This window comes from Lontra canadensis, unplaced genomic scaffold, assembly GCF_010015895.1.
Source record: "Lontra canadensis isolate GAN:19392208 unplaced genomic scaffold, GSC_riverotter_1.0 scaffold30, whole genome shotgun sequence".
In the NCBI taxonomy this organism is placed as follows: Eukaryota; Metazoa; Chordata; class Mammalia; order Carnivora; family Mustelidae; genus Lontra; species Lontra canadensis.
The window spans coordinates 14,133,792-14,146,828 of NW_022631024.1; the positions used below are offsets into that span (position 1 = coordinate 14,133,792).

General features: G+C 52.2%; 1 protein-coding gene across 1 annotated transcript in view; it reads left to right on the top strand.

Annotated features, from left to right (window-relative positions):
- The first annotated feature begins 216 nt into the window (after positions 1-216).
- The window catches only part of ODF2 (outer dense fiber of sperm tails 2), a 34,851-nt gene continuing 22,030 nt past the window's right edge, over positions 217-13,037 (top strand). Inside the window, 9 exon segments of the mRNA XM_032865995.1 lie at positions 217-413; positions 3,020-3,110; positions 3,997-4,026; positions 4,028-4,114; positions 4,398-4,466; positions 10,059-10,229; positions 11,088-11,248; positions 12,012-12,141; positions 12,742-12,873. Of these exon segments, the coding sequence (XP_032721886.1) occupies positions 250-413; positions 3,020-3,110; positions 3,997-4,026; positions 4,028-4,114; positions 4,398-4,466; positions 10,059-10,229; positions 11,088-11,248; positions 12,012-12,141; positions 12,742-12,873 (1,035 nt within the window). The 5' untranslated portion in view covers positions 217-249.

Here is a 13,037-nt window from a genome sequence, read left to right on the forward strand (position 1 = left end):
AGCGCTCCTTGGAGTCAGGGGACTCGAGGAGGACCAAGACGGGGTAAAAATGGCGGAGGGTCAGCCGGGCCTTGAACGGTGGGCAAGCCAAGGCAAGGCCCGCTAGTGGCGTCGCGCGTCTCCACGGCTACGGGACTCGTGGCCAGGACGTGGGCGGAGCTTCGGGCGGGGCGGGGCATCTCTGTGACGCCAGGGGCTGGGCCTAAATGGCGAAACCCGAGAGGCTCCCGGGGGGGTTTGAACTGGCCAATGGGCGAGCTGCCGACCGGGTGTCGGAAAAGGAGGCGGAAGCGGGGAGGAGCCGCCGCGGGAGCCGGACTGCATCCGCCGCGGCGTCTCCATGGCACGGCCCTGGCCTCCGACTTCAACGACTTCTTAAGGAGACGTTTCTGGGCGCAGCCGTGTCGCTCCTGGTGAGACGCCGTCGGCGGGCGGGACCCCGGGCGCTCCGGGACGCTCCGCGGTCACCGCCGGGCCGGGTCCCCACGGACAGCATGGCCCCCGACGGGGTGGGCAGCCCCCGTCGCCCCCCGTCCCCCACCCCCCGCGGCCGCCTCCGGCCCCCTGGCGCGCACGGTCCGGCTCTCGTCAGAATGTGGCCCCCGCCCCCCCCCGCCCCCCCAGGCGCGGGCCTTCTTCTCCTCCCGCTAACGGGCGGGCCCGCAGCCTCCCTCCTGACCTGGCCTCCGGCAGGACTCTGCTCCCTCCTCCGCCGCCCTCCGGCAGGGCTTCACCCTTCTCTCTATGGGCAGAAACTGGTCCCCTCCTGCCCGCTGGTGGGTGGACGTCCCCCCTCTCCTCGGACGGAGACAGGCTCCGCGCCCCCTGCCCGCCGGTGGGCGTCGCCCCGGCCGCCTCTCCCTCCCCGCGGGCAACGCTGTACCCCGGCGGCCGCCTCCCGGCCTCCCGACCCCGTGGGAGTGGGATCACCTATCCAGGGTCCTCACCGGGGGTTTCGCTCCGCTCCCTGCACTACCCGACGTCTGACCCGCTCTAACTCGGATACTACATCCCAGTGGCCCCTGGCTGCTGCGATCGGGAGGATTTTCCCTCCGCGGTCGGGGATACCCACTTGCGGCCGCCAGCACCTTACCCCTGCAGCCGCCGCCCCTCCCGCCTTCAAATACTATTGGTCCTCTCTGGGTTTCTATTCTCCCGGGAACGCCCCTTCTCCTAGGAGACAGTTGCCCTGACCCCGCCCCGAGTATCCCTCCAGCTCCCTCGGCGGGTTTCGGCCCTTTGGGCCCACTTGGGGGCCAAGCGGTGCCCGCCCGCCCTCTACGCACGCCAGCCGGCGCCTCAGGTTTTCCCTCCGGTGGCCCACCCACCTTCTCTCCCGGGTGGGGCCTGGGCGTCGTGGTCCTTGTCCCTGAAGTTCCGTTCCCCGTCCCTCCCTGGGGAGGGGAGCTCCCTCCGCGCCCCACAACCACCTACCGGCCGCCCATCCGATGCCCCGCAGGTCGCTCAGCCTCTCCTATCTCCCCCCCACTTTGGCAGGACAGTTGCTGTGCGACTTGGACAGTAGAGGAGCGCCTCCCAAGTTTTCATCCAACTGCCACCCTTAAGGCTTCCACCCTCCTCCCCTCAGAGAGGACGTTTGATGCCGGGCCCCTGAGATTCTCATTGACAAGCCCCTCTGGGTCCCCCTGAGCAGAGCCCGCTGACCCAATTGCCCACCTTTGCGGCTTTGATGCCTAGCCATGTCTGCCTCATCCTCGGGCGGCTCCCCCAGGTACTGCCATCGTGGGGCGCGCCTCCGCAGAAGGGCAGGGAAAGGTGGTCCGGGGCCCCCAGGCCAGGCTCTCCGGAGGCTTCTCTGTTCTGTGTATTGAAAGTGTGGTCCAAGAGGAAAAAAGTGCTCACTTGCAATCCCAGCTCTGCCTCCTCCTTGCCCTCCCTCCCTCTCCAGGTGCCCCAGTCCCTGGTAGCAAACAGGCCACCATTGTCTTCATGGAGTCCTTTTTGAAAGGAAGTTACATGTAAATAACAATGAAGTAGGCAGGTAACAAGGTGTTGATGTGGTCCAGGTGATTTGATGGCAAGCCCACTGAGGGAGACAGATTTCCCAAACAGTGGCTTTTAAGTGAAGAGGGGGAAAAATAATCTGTCTACTCAGATTTGGTATTCCTCATCTAAACGATGAATAGGGCTCAATAAATATTTTCTTCTTTTTCATTAAGGTGTGACACATAGAGCAGGTTCCGTGCTCAAGTGCTTGAGCATTTTCCTGCCGCATTTTTAGATGGTGTTATTCTCCCCTGAGTATTTGTGGGGAGGGCGGAAGTCCTATTTGAAGGCCGTCAGGAGGTAGTGGCATGGATCAAATGAACTTTCCTAGTCCCTTTCCGTCATGGAATTCTTGGACACTCTGCTGCCAAATACTGGAGATGAAACTTTTGCTGTATTTGCAGATCTGGTGATAGGGCTGTTTATGTATGAACATGACAAATTGCACATACTATTAAAAACAAACAAACAGAAACCTCTGCAAAAAAAAGAATCCTGCTTCGGATTTAAAAGGTAGCAAGTAGAATATTTGGGGACATAGGAACTTTGCATCAGCTTACTTAAATATGTGACTGTTAATTTTATGAATGAGTCACAGGCACTTTGTTGCTGGGCCTGCTGTCTGTCGCTCCCAGAATATTTCTCCTAGGTCATGTCTGCTCTGGGCACAGTCCTGGGCACTTTTACCCTTGGCCACACTAGTACCCTGCCTGGTGCTCCCATGCTCCCTGCTTTTTGTCACCCGACAGGACGACAGCTGGGCTTTTCAGCAAAAGGTCACAATACGTGTGATGCGACGGCAGAGGTTAAAAGGCCAGCCCTGCAAATGCCCATCACCCCGTTTCCATCCCCCTGCCGGGCACACCATGTGTGTTCGGTGGTTGTGTAAAGGGAGCCAAGTGATTCCAGACTGGTTCTCCTGGCCGTGAACTTGTGTGTCGTTTTGGGAGATCCAAGAGCTAGAAGAGCCCTGGTTTTCTGCTTACAATCTGGTTCTTGTGCCTGGGTGCAGGTTTCCATCGTGTGGGAAGAACGGAGTAACAAGTCTCACGCAGAAAAAGGTCCTGAGGACACCTTGTGGCGCACCCAGTGTGACTGTAACGGTAGGTGACGTGCCCACGGAGCAGCCCTCCGGTCTGTGGCCCTACCAGAAACACTTCGGCATGCCTTTTCCAGGAGGTGCCTTTCCCCGCTGCCACCACCGTGGCCCAGGGCTCTGCTAGAGGCTTTCCTGCATATCCTGCTGATTGATTAGGGGTTTGGTTTTAGTTTTGGGGTTTTGGCCTGTGGTAAAACTGCTGGTGTGAGGAGGTTGTCTTAACCTAATCCTTCCAAATTCCAGAAGTCCCGAGAACACATTTTCCAAAAAAAAGAAGAAGAGAATGGGGAAGGGGAGGTTGTGACGGGGGTGGGGGGGGTTGGGGGTGTGTGTGGCTGGGGGTCCCGCCCTGCTCAGGTTCTCTTCCGAATCAACCCAACCTTCTCATCTCAGCATTTTCTTCAGCTTTCCATTTCCCTCATCTTTCACCTGCCTGCTGCCTGATTCACTTTTAACCGTGCATGTGTCTTCTGTGCTAATGTGCATATGCCCAGATCAGATCCCAGGGCAGAAGGATTCGCCTGCTTTCCACTTGTGCTATGCTAAGTCTACTGAGGAGCTCGGCCTTCCAGCAGGCTCGGAAGGAGACTCCGTTCTGAGGACCCTGGGGCCTGGGTTCGCGCTCTTGGGTGGACCCCTCGGGTCTTGCAGACCCCTCTCTCTCGAGCGGACCCCGATCTCCCAGGTGGTCTGCGGCCGGGATCTCTGTGGGAGTCTGCTGAACGGCACTACTGCCTTGGATCCTGCCTGCATGCCAGTAGTTGGTAGCTGTCCTGCTCGCTTGGTGGCTAGGCTTCCGGTGGCCCCCAGAGGCTGTGAGCTCGGTTTTTCATGCTAGTTTACTCATCCACAGATCAACCTTTTTTGTGTTGTCCTCCCCCGCCTGCCAGAAGCGAACCATGAAGGACCGCTCTTCAACCCCCCCCCTTACATGTCCACGTGGATGAGAACACTCCTGTCCACGTCCACATAAAAAAACTCCCGAAACCATCAGCAACCAGCAGCCAGGTAGGAGCATGCCAGTCGGGCAAGGCGAAGGCTGTGGAGCAGGGCGACCCCTCCCAGCACAGCCTCCTTGGGCTTCCAACGCCACAAAGGTTTGGGAGACAAATGCACTTGCTTTCAGAGGCCAGCTGCCTGGCTAGGAAGGTAGGCAGCGCTGTCACCCAGGAATGGCGGCGGTAGCCTTAGTCAGAAGAAGCTGTCCTGCAGAGTTGGAAGTGGATACCGCCAGAGTGAGGCCACAGCCAGCTGTGTGGGGGAGTGACCCTCGGTTTGTCCCTTTCCACAGAAATCTCATAAGCGCGGAATGAAAGGGGACACCGTGAATGTGCGGCGGAGTGTCCGGGTGAAAACCAAGGTACCTTGGATGCCCCCTGGAAAGTCATCCGCCCGGCATGTGGGATGCAAGTGGGAGGTAGGCTCATTCTTGTTCAGGCTTCTCTTCTCGGACTGGTCAGGTTCTAGCAGGCCTCAAACTCGGTATGATTCGGGGTCTGCCGTCGCTCTTAGAAATGTCCCAGTAGGTCGTGTTTACTGAGCGCCTGGCTAACCCCTGAAAGTACGCGAATGTTCTTGAACCCTTAACACCACTGCCGGGGGGGGTAGGTGTTGCCCTCCCCACGGACAGATGAGGAAACCAAGGTTCACAGAGAAATGAAGTCCCAGAGACAGTGGCCGAGCTCAGGCCTGAGGGAGATTTCGTTCTAGAAGGTGCACCCTCAGCCTCTCTGTATGTGCGGAGCCACGTGTCTTTCCCCATGTAACCGTGATAGCAGCTGAAGCGTGACCAAAAAAATATACACCGGGTGCATGTTTAAGAAAGCACCCCCTCTTTCGAGGTAGTCCCCACAAGAGATCATGCATGTATTCCACGGATGTCATCAAAACCACTTTTGAGGGGCGCCTGGTGGCTCAGTGGGTTAAGCTTCTGCCTTAGGCTTAGGTCATGATCTCAGGGTCCTGGGATGGAGCCCTGCGTCAGCCTGCTTCTCCCTTTCCCTGTCTGCCTCTCTGCCTACTTGTGATCTCTGTGTGTCAAATAAATAAAATCTTTAAAAAAAACCCCACAAAAACACTTTTGGAACAATCTCCTGGGGAATAATTGCCTTCCATATCAGTCATCAAGGTGCCAAGAGAATTACTGTCCCCAGCTTTTTTTTTAGCCACGCCTCAACATGTTTTGCTTGTGCATCCATCAGTGCTGCAATTCTTGCAGCATATGTTTCTTAAGACTTGGGCCAGCTGCGGCGGGGCCCTGGTGTGACAGCGGGGACTCCCATGCACACCCCTCCTTAGGCTTATGTTCTAGTCAATTGCAGTGGAAAACCTAAGGGATGAGGCAAGACCTTTTGGCTGCATTTTAGACAAAGATCTCACTATCGGGGCCAGTGAAAAGGACCGAGGCTGCTTTGAGATGATGATGGTGCCTGGCCCATTTTGAAACATTCAGTCTTTTGCTGATAGTTGATTACCTTTAAAATTAGAAATAAAAAATAAAAGTAATGACGCTGAAGTCCTACTTCATGGGTGTGACTCCCCGATTTACCAGTTTTCCCTAAGAGACAACGGGAGTAAGGGGTCTTCTAGGGTGTAAATGAAAAGTGTTCTGACCAGTATGTATGTACGTGTATATCTATGTGTGTGTGTATATAAACACACACATACTTATATATCTATATATGCATATACTTATATAAGATTGGAATTAAAATGCTGTCTTCCATTTTTTGCTACATGTACCTCACTAATGATCATGAGATATAAACGACCAACTATATTTTAAAGACACAAGCTCTCATTTTTGCTGAATGCATATAGTTAAAAAGCTCACCGGTAATCTCATGTTGACAAGCATATGAGAAAGCAGCAAACCTTTTTAGACCAATTTTTTTTTTTTAAGATTTTATTTATTTATTTGACAGACAGAGATTACAAGTAGGCAGAGAGGCAGGCAGAGAGAGAGGAGGAAGCAGGCTCCCCGCTGAGCAGAGAGCCCGATGTGGGGCTTGATCCCAGGATTCTGAGATCATGACCCGAGCCGAAGGCAGAGGCTTTAACCCACTGAGCCACCCAGGCGCCCCCTTTTTAGACCATTTTGAGAGGTTGTGAAGACCATTTAATAGTTGTGGAGCATTTATCGAAACATTGATGCTATAGTTTCAGTTTTGAAAAATTTTTTTCCAGATATTTAAATTTTTAAGCCATCTCTACACCCTGTTTGGGGCTTGAGCACATAACCCCGAGATCAAGATTTGCGTGTTCCACCAACTGAACCAGACAGGCATCCCAGGGATGCTATAGTTTTATATCTAGGAATTGATTCTGTAATTTTATACTTAGAAATTTATCCTTAAGACGTCACAAAAGAGTACAGGGATGGTGTATTAAGATGTTTTTAAGAGAGAAAAATCCAAGCTACCTGAATGTCTATCAGGAGGGTATTGGTTAAATTATGAACACCCATGCATTATATATCTGTATAATTCAAAGATGGGGGTAGATATTTATAAATGATAATGAAGTGTGAAGCCACAGAGCATGTAGAGTTTGGCCCTGTTTGTGCAAAAAAGAGCATGTGTGGGGCACCTGGGTGGCTTAGTCCACAGAGCACACAGCTCTTAATCTTAGAGTCGTGAGTTTGAGCCCCACATTGGGCATGGAGCCTATTAAGAAAGAAAGAAAGAAAGAAAGAACATCTGTATCCATGTGTATATGCATGTGTTTGTATATGTATAACATTTTCTGGAAAGATATACAGCAAGTCGTAAGCAGTGATTACCTCTAGGGTGGGAGGGCTTTATTTTTTTTATGGTCTGCTTGAATGTCATTATAATAAGCATACTCTATTTTATAATTAAAAATGCTCTTTTAGGAGCACCTGGCTGGCTCAGTCAGTGGAGCGTGTGACTCTTGATCCTGGGGTCTTGAGTTCAAGCCCCACGTTAGGGGTGGAGATTACATAAAAAAAATACATTTTTTTTTTTTAAATACTTCTTAAAAAACTGAAAAGACTTGGTAGTTTTGAAGTATACATGGAAGATCTGCCACTACAGAAATTGACATCCCTGTTGACCGGGGTTGCTAGGAGCTATGGTCCCTCCTGGAATGCTCAGTGTCTGCTTTCAGTCCTCTGGCCACAGAATCCTAGGAATGGAGGAGCCCGGAGAGGTGACTTGTCTCTCAGATAGTAGCTGTATTTCACGCTGCCCTCTTGAGCCAGTGCCTTCCCCCTTCCCAGTGGTGCTCTTTGTTTCTGGGAAGACCTAGCCTGACCCTTTCCATTGTGGACAAGGGAGAAAGAGACCCTATGAGGAAGAAATATGGGGTGAGCTGGCCATGGACCTTGGAAGCTGCTATGTACATGTGGGGATTCTTAATTGATTTTTTTTTAAGATTTTATTTATTTATTTAACAGACAGAGATCACAAGTAGGCAGAGAGGCAGGCAGAGAGAGAGGAGGAAGCAGGCTCCCTGCTGAGCAGAGAGCCTGATGTGGGGCTCGATCCCAGGACCCTGAGATCATGACCTGAGCTGAAGGCAGAGGCTTAACCCACTGAGCCACCCAGGCACCCCTCTTGTTTGATTTTTTAAAACCCCTTCTGGTATAGATTGATCGCCTTTGGGAGAAAGGAGGTCTGGGTTTTTTCTTCTACCCTGTTAGTGAAAGTCATTTATTTTTTTGTTACGCGAAGTTGAAAATACAGATAAACAGACCATCACCTGTAATCTTACTACTCTGATGTGGCTATTAAGTTTTAAAAGCTTTGTGTGAAACGTGTAGGAAAAAGTACACACGTCAGAAGTGTATTGCTTGATTGATAAATTTTTATGAACTGAATATACTGTATAACTGCTTCCCCACTTAAGAAACCACATCACCATCAGCATCCCCAGAAGCTCCCCTCTGGTCCTAAAGCTGTCATTACCACCCCCAGGGGAACCACCCTCCTGAAACTGCTAACATTTTGGTATATTTACTGTCACACTTTTTCCTGTGCATAGTTTTGGGTTTTAAAATACCATTGCAATCATACTATATAATGTTCTCTTGTTCACTTTTAAATATGGCAAACTTTTTGTCTTAAAAAAGCAATGCATGGTCACTGTTGAAAAACTAGAAAATCCAAACCAACACAAGGAAGAAAGTAAAAAACACCTGTCATCACACCACTCTGAAAAGACCTCTGGAACTTCTCGGTGGAAGCCTACCTGATCTCTTCTTATGAAGAGACTGCTTGTTTTGATTTTCATAACAATAGGACCATACTTATCATTGTATTCTTTTTTTATTTTATTTTTCATTATATTCTTTTTAAACGTATTTTTGATATATTTACATCGCACTTTTTTTTAATCTCTCTTTTTTTTTTTTTTTTAAGATTTTATTTGACAGAGAGAGACACACAGAGAGAGAGGGAACACAAGCAGGGGAAGTGGGAGAGGGAGAAGCAGGCTTCCCGCTGAGCAGGGAGCCTAATGTGGGCCTCGGTCCCAGGACCCTGGGATCATGACCTGAGCCGAAGGCAGAGGCTTTAACCCACTGAGCCACCCAGGTGCCCTGCGCATTATTTTTTAAGGTAGTACTCCATTGTGTGTATATTTGTATTTTGATGTATTTAATACTATCTGGTCCTACATTCGTCTCTATCCTTGCCTTGATTTTATTTTACTGTATTTTTTTCTTGCCTTGATTTTAAATATTGATTCACATCCATAAATATTTTTGCTAAGTCCCTCGAAGCAGAATTGCTGGGACAAAGGGCACATGCAGTTTTAACTTTATACCCTGTAAGTCCTACTTGTTCGGCATGAGAGTTACTCTCTGACTGAATATTCCTTTTATTCCTCTTCCCCTAGAAACTGGCCCAGGAGGGTGGCCCCATCAGCTTAAGAGGAGCACAGAACTGTACAAAAAAAATGAGAAATAACAGTTACTTAATGCAACAGAATAAACTTATAGACTGAGAAGGTGAAGTTCAAAATACCAAAAACCCATGGAAACCCTGGCTCCCAGATTATAATATCTTTCTCTCTGGAGTCTTACAAGCAAAGGATTATGTAGCTTTACGTAAACTTTTCAGAGGGGCACATGCATTTGATTTAAAAAATATGTTTTTATGCTGATGCCTTTAAATGTTTTTCAGATGTCATACCTTTTGACCTCTATTCAGTATGCATTTCTAATACTATTTTTCTCTGCAACCAAAGTAATACTGATTAGTCCTAAAAACTTTATTTCTTATTATCATTTATCAAATTTATCACAGACTGTCATATATCAAATTTGCCCACTTGTCCCTAAAATACCTTTCATAGCAGATTTAGGTTACTCGCAACTCTCCACTGTCACGCATTCACATTCACTTAAAAGACTCGTGACTGGGGTTCCTGGGTGGCTCAGTGGGTTAAAGCCTCTGTCTTTGGCTCAGGTCATGATCCCAGGGTCTTAGGATCGAGCCCCACATCGGGCTCTCTGCTCTGCGGGGAGCCTGCTTCCTCCTCTCTCTCTGCCTGCTTCTCTGACTACTTGTGATCTCTGTCAAATAAATAAAATCTTAAAAAAAAAAAAAAAAGGATGTCAAAATTCTAAAAAAAAGACTTGTGACTAATTTCCCTTTTCCCCTAGGTACATGAAAACATCTATTGCCCCAAACTTTGGCCAGCTTGGGGTGTTATTAATATTTTTGCCCATACTGTTCTACCCTTTGTCTTAAACTTGACATTGTAACACGGGTTTATTTCTTGGTGGAGAATCTTCAGAAACCTCATGTGAACATGGGTAGGTAACGTTCCATCGAGAGGGCCTGGTGCACTGTCTCTCCCAGGGTTCTTGTGGCCGGGCCCTCAGCGGTTTAGCTCTTCCTGCCTCCAGTGGACAAGCAGGTACGCTGGAACCCGTGCTCGCGGCCTTGCCTTATGAGTTCACCTGTCTCTCCCTCCTCTGCATCAGAATCCACCTCATTGTCTGGAGATCACGCCACCATCTTCAGAAAAGCTGGTCTCGGTGATGCGGTTGAGTGACCTCTCTACGGAAGATGACGACTCGGGTCACTGTAAAATGAACCGTTATGATAAGAAGATTGACAGTCTAATGAACGCGGTTGGTTGTCTCAAGTCTGAGGTGAGGGGGGTGGGGGCCGGAATAGCTCGCGCCCTGAGGATGTGACAGACCGCCCAGGTCGGTTCCTGGTGGACAGCCTGAAGGAAGCCTGTCCACCTGCAGGCCTCCTGCCCTTCTCGGCGGGCTGCCCGAGGCTTCACATACCTTTGAGGAGGTAGCCTGGGCAACCTGGGCCCCCTCTCCATCGAGCACTTAGCCCAGAGCCTGGCTCTGACCCCACCCAGTGCCTCTGTATGGATGCCCTTGGTTTGACTTGTCATAGCTATAGATGAAGCCCGTGGTGGTATCATCCCCATTTTGGAGGCGACATGCCTGGGACACTGGGACCTGTGTTTCTTATTCTACACAACAGTTTAGAAAGAGAGCAGAGCCCCAAGGAGGCCAAGGAAGTTTGGCCTCAGTTGGTGGGCTGTGTCTTTGGGCGGGATCGAGGCAAGGGACCCACATCTTGACAGCTGGTGTGGCCTGTGTCTCCAGTCCCCCGCCCTGCATTCGGGGAGAACGGCCACCTGGAGAACCCGGGGCCGGCTGCCTGGCAACAGCCCTTTCTCCAAAGCCCACAGAGCGCGGGCCTTTTTGTGACATCTTCCCTGTGGTGTGCCAGCTGAACCACGGTTTGTATCCTGGCTCGGTCCCCAGCCAGCACATCCGCCACTCGGGCTCTCTATACTTGGTTTTTCTCAGTGAAAGAGATGAACAGTGTTCACCGAGATCAACTGAGATTGCGCCCCATAGGACCTAAGTGCCCGTGTGTCTGTCAATCGGAGGTGCCCTTAACTGGTCCAAAGCCACAGGCCTAGCAATGTGGTGGCAGAGGAGCCTCCCCTCAGAGGCACCTGCCTGCGTGCTCCCACACAGGTCAAGATGCAGAAGGGTGAGCGCCAGATGGCCAAGAGGTTCCTGGAGGAGCGAAAGGAGGAGCTGGAGGAGGTGGCCCATGAGCTGGCCGAGACCGAGCACGAGAACACGGTGCTGAGGCACAACATCGAGCGCATCAAGGAGGAGAAGGACTTCACCATGTAAGGCGGCCCTGCCCCGGAGTACGTTCCGCCCACCTGGCCACCCCAGGCGCCGGCCCCGGGTCACAGTGTCGCCCAGGCTTCACAAGCTAGTGATTCAGTGGTTCACGCTGTGAGGACAAGGACCCCATAGGGTGCCGTGGGGGCAGGGCAGACTTTCTGGAACCAGCGACATTTTAAATTTTAAGAGAGCCCTGCAGGAGGGTCAGGAGATAGGCAGTAGGTGTTGGGGAAGAAAGCATGTGGGGTCTCGAGTGAAAAGCCCCACGGTGGGTATTGACGACTGGGAAACGGAAAGCAGGCCATGGTGAGGAGAGGGGCGGGCAGAGGGCAAGGGGTGCTGTGGAGGTTGGCAGGGGCCGTTCTCAGCAGTGGCTCTAGGGAGTTTGCATCGAGGAGCCACGGAAGGGTTTCCAAAGCCGGGACTGTTGCGGGGACAGCCGTGGCTCCGGGCTGATGAGTGGATGGGATGGCTCTGAAGCAGATCTGAAGGTGGGGGTTACGAGGCTGTGGCGGTGGCTGGGAACCGGGGTGATGCTAGTGGCTGAGAGGCAAGCAGGGCCACGGATGACATCATGTCAGCAGAGGTGAAGGCCCTGCTCTGGTGCCCAGGTGGTCTTCCAGGAGCGCCCCCCACCCCCACCCCGCCACTGTTCCCTGACTGGGAGATGAGCCTCGCAGGGCATTGTGAGGCAAGCCTCAGAGCTCTGGGCGGGCAGGGGCCTAGGAGGGCTCACAGAGCACTGATTCTTTCTGGCCCCAGGCTTCAGAAGAAACACCTCCAGCAGGAGAAGGAGTGCCTCATGTCCAAGCTGGTAGAAGCTGAAATGGATGGGGCTGCTGCTGCCAAGCAAGTCATGGCCTTGAAGGACACTATCGGGAAGCTGAAGACGGTGGGTGGCGGGCAGGGGACTGAGCCCAGAGGTGGGCAAGTTGCAAGCTGGGGAGGGGTCTTTACGCAGTCATCAGGCTGACTTTATGACATCTGCAGGCCAGGGGAGGACACACTTGACTCCTCAGCCCCCACCCCCACTCTCACTTCCGGGGCCTGATCCTTGAGGATGACCTCTGGTGGCCAGGGTCTTTGAGGAGACCTCGTCATGGGTCTCCTGGGATCACAGTGAGTCAAGGCATAAGTCTGATTCCTGCAAGTGTCAGCCACAGTTTGATTCCTGCAAGTATCGGCCACCAGGTGTCTTCCTCCTCCACTTCCTCCAGGAAGCCTGCCCCGACTGCACGTGCCCACCCTCAGCCCCCAGCCCTTCTCCCCACTTGTTGCTCTCAGCTGACTCAGCTCCTGCCCCCATCCTTCCGGGTCCATCTCCTCTGGGAAGCCTGCCCGTGAACCACGACCACCCCATCTGCGGCCCTGGACACAACTTGGGGCTTTCTCCCTGGACTTCCAGGCACCCACACCTCTTAAGAGGGGCCTTCCTCCACGCCCTCCTCCCTTCTCCCTCTGTACCTTGTAAGGTCTTCCTGCTGTCTTCCAGGAGAAACAAATGACCTGCACGGACATCAACACCCTAACGAGGCAGAAGGAACTTCTCCTGCAGAAGCTGAGCACATTTGAAGAGACCAACCGCACCCTCCGAGACCTGCTGAGGGAACAGCACTGCAAAGAGGTGAGCTCCTGGCAGGCCCGTCTGCTCTGAGCCTCAGTTCCTCCCCTGTGACTTCAAGAAGGTACTCTCCGTGCCTCCCCTGAGAGGGCTGTGGGAAGACGTGACGGGTCTTCCCTTGAAGTGGGGGGCACCTGGCAGAGGGCACTGCCTTAGCTGTCGAAGCT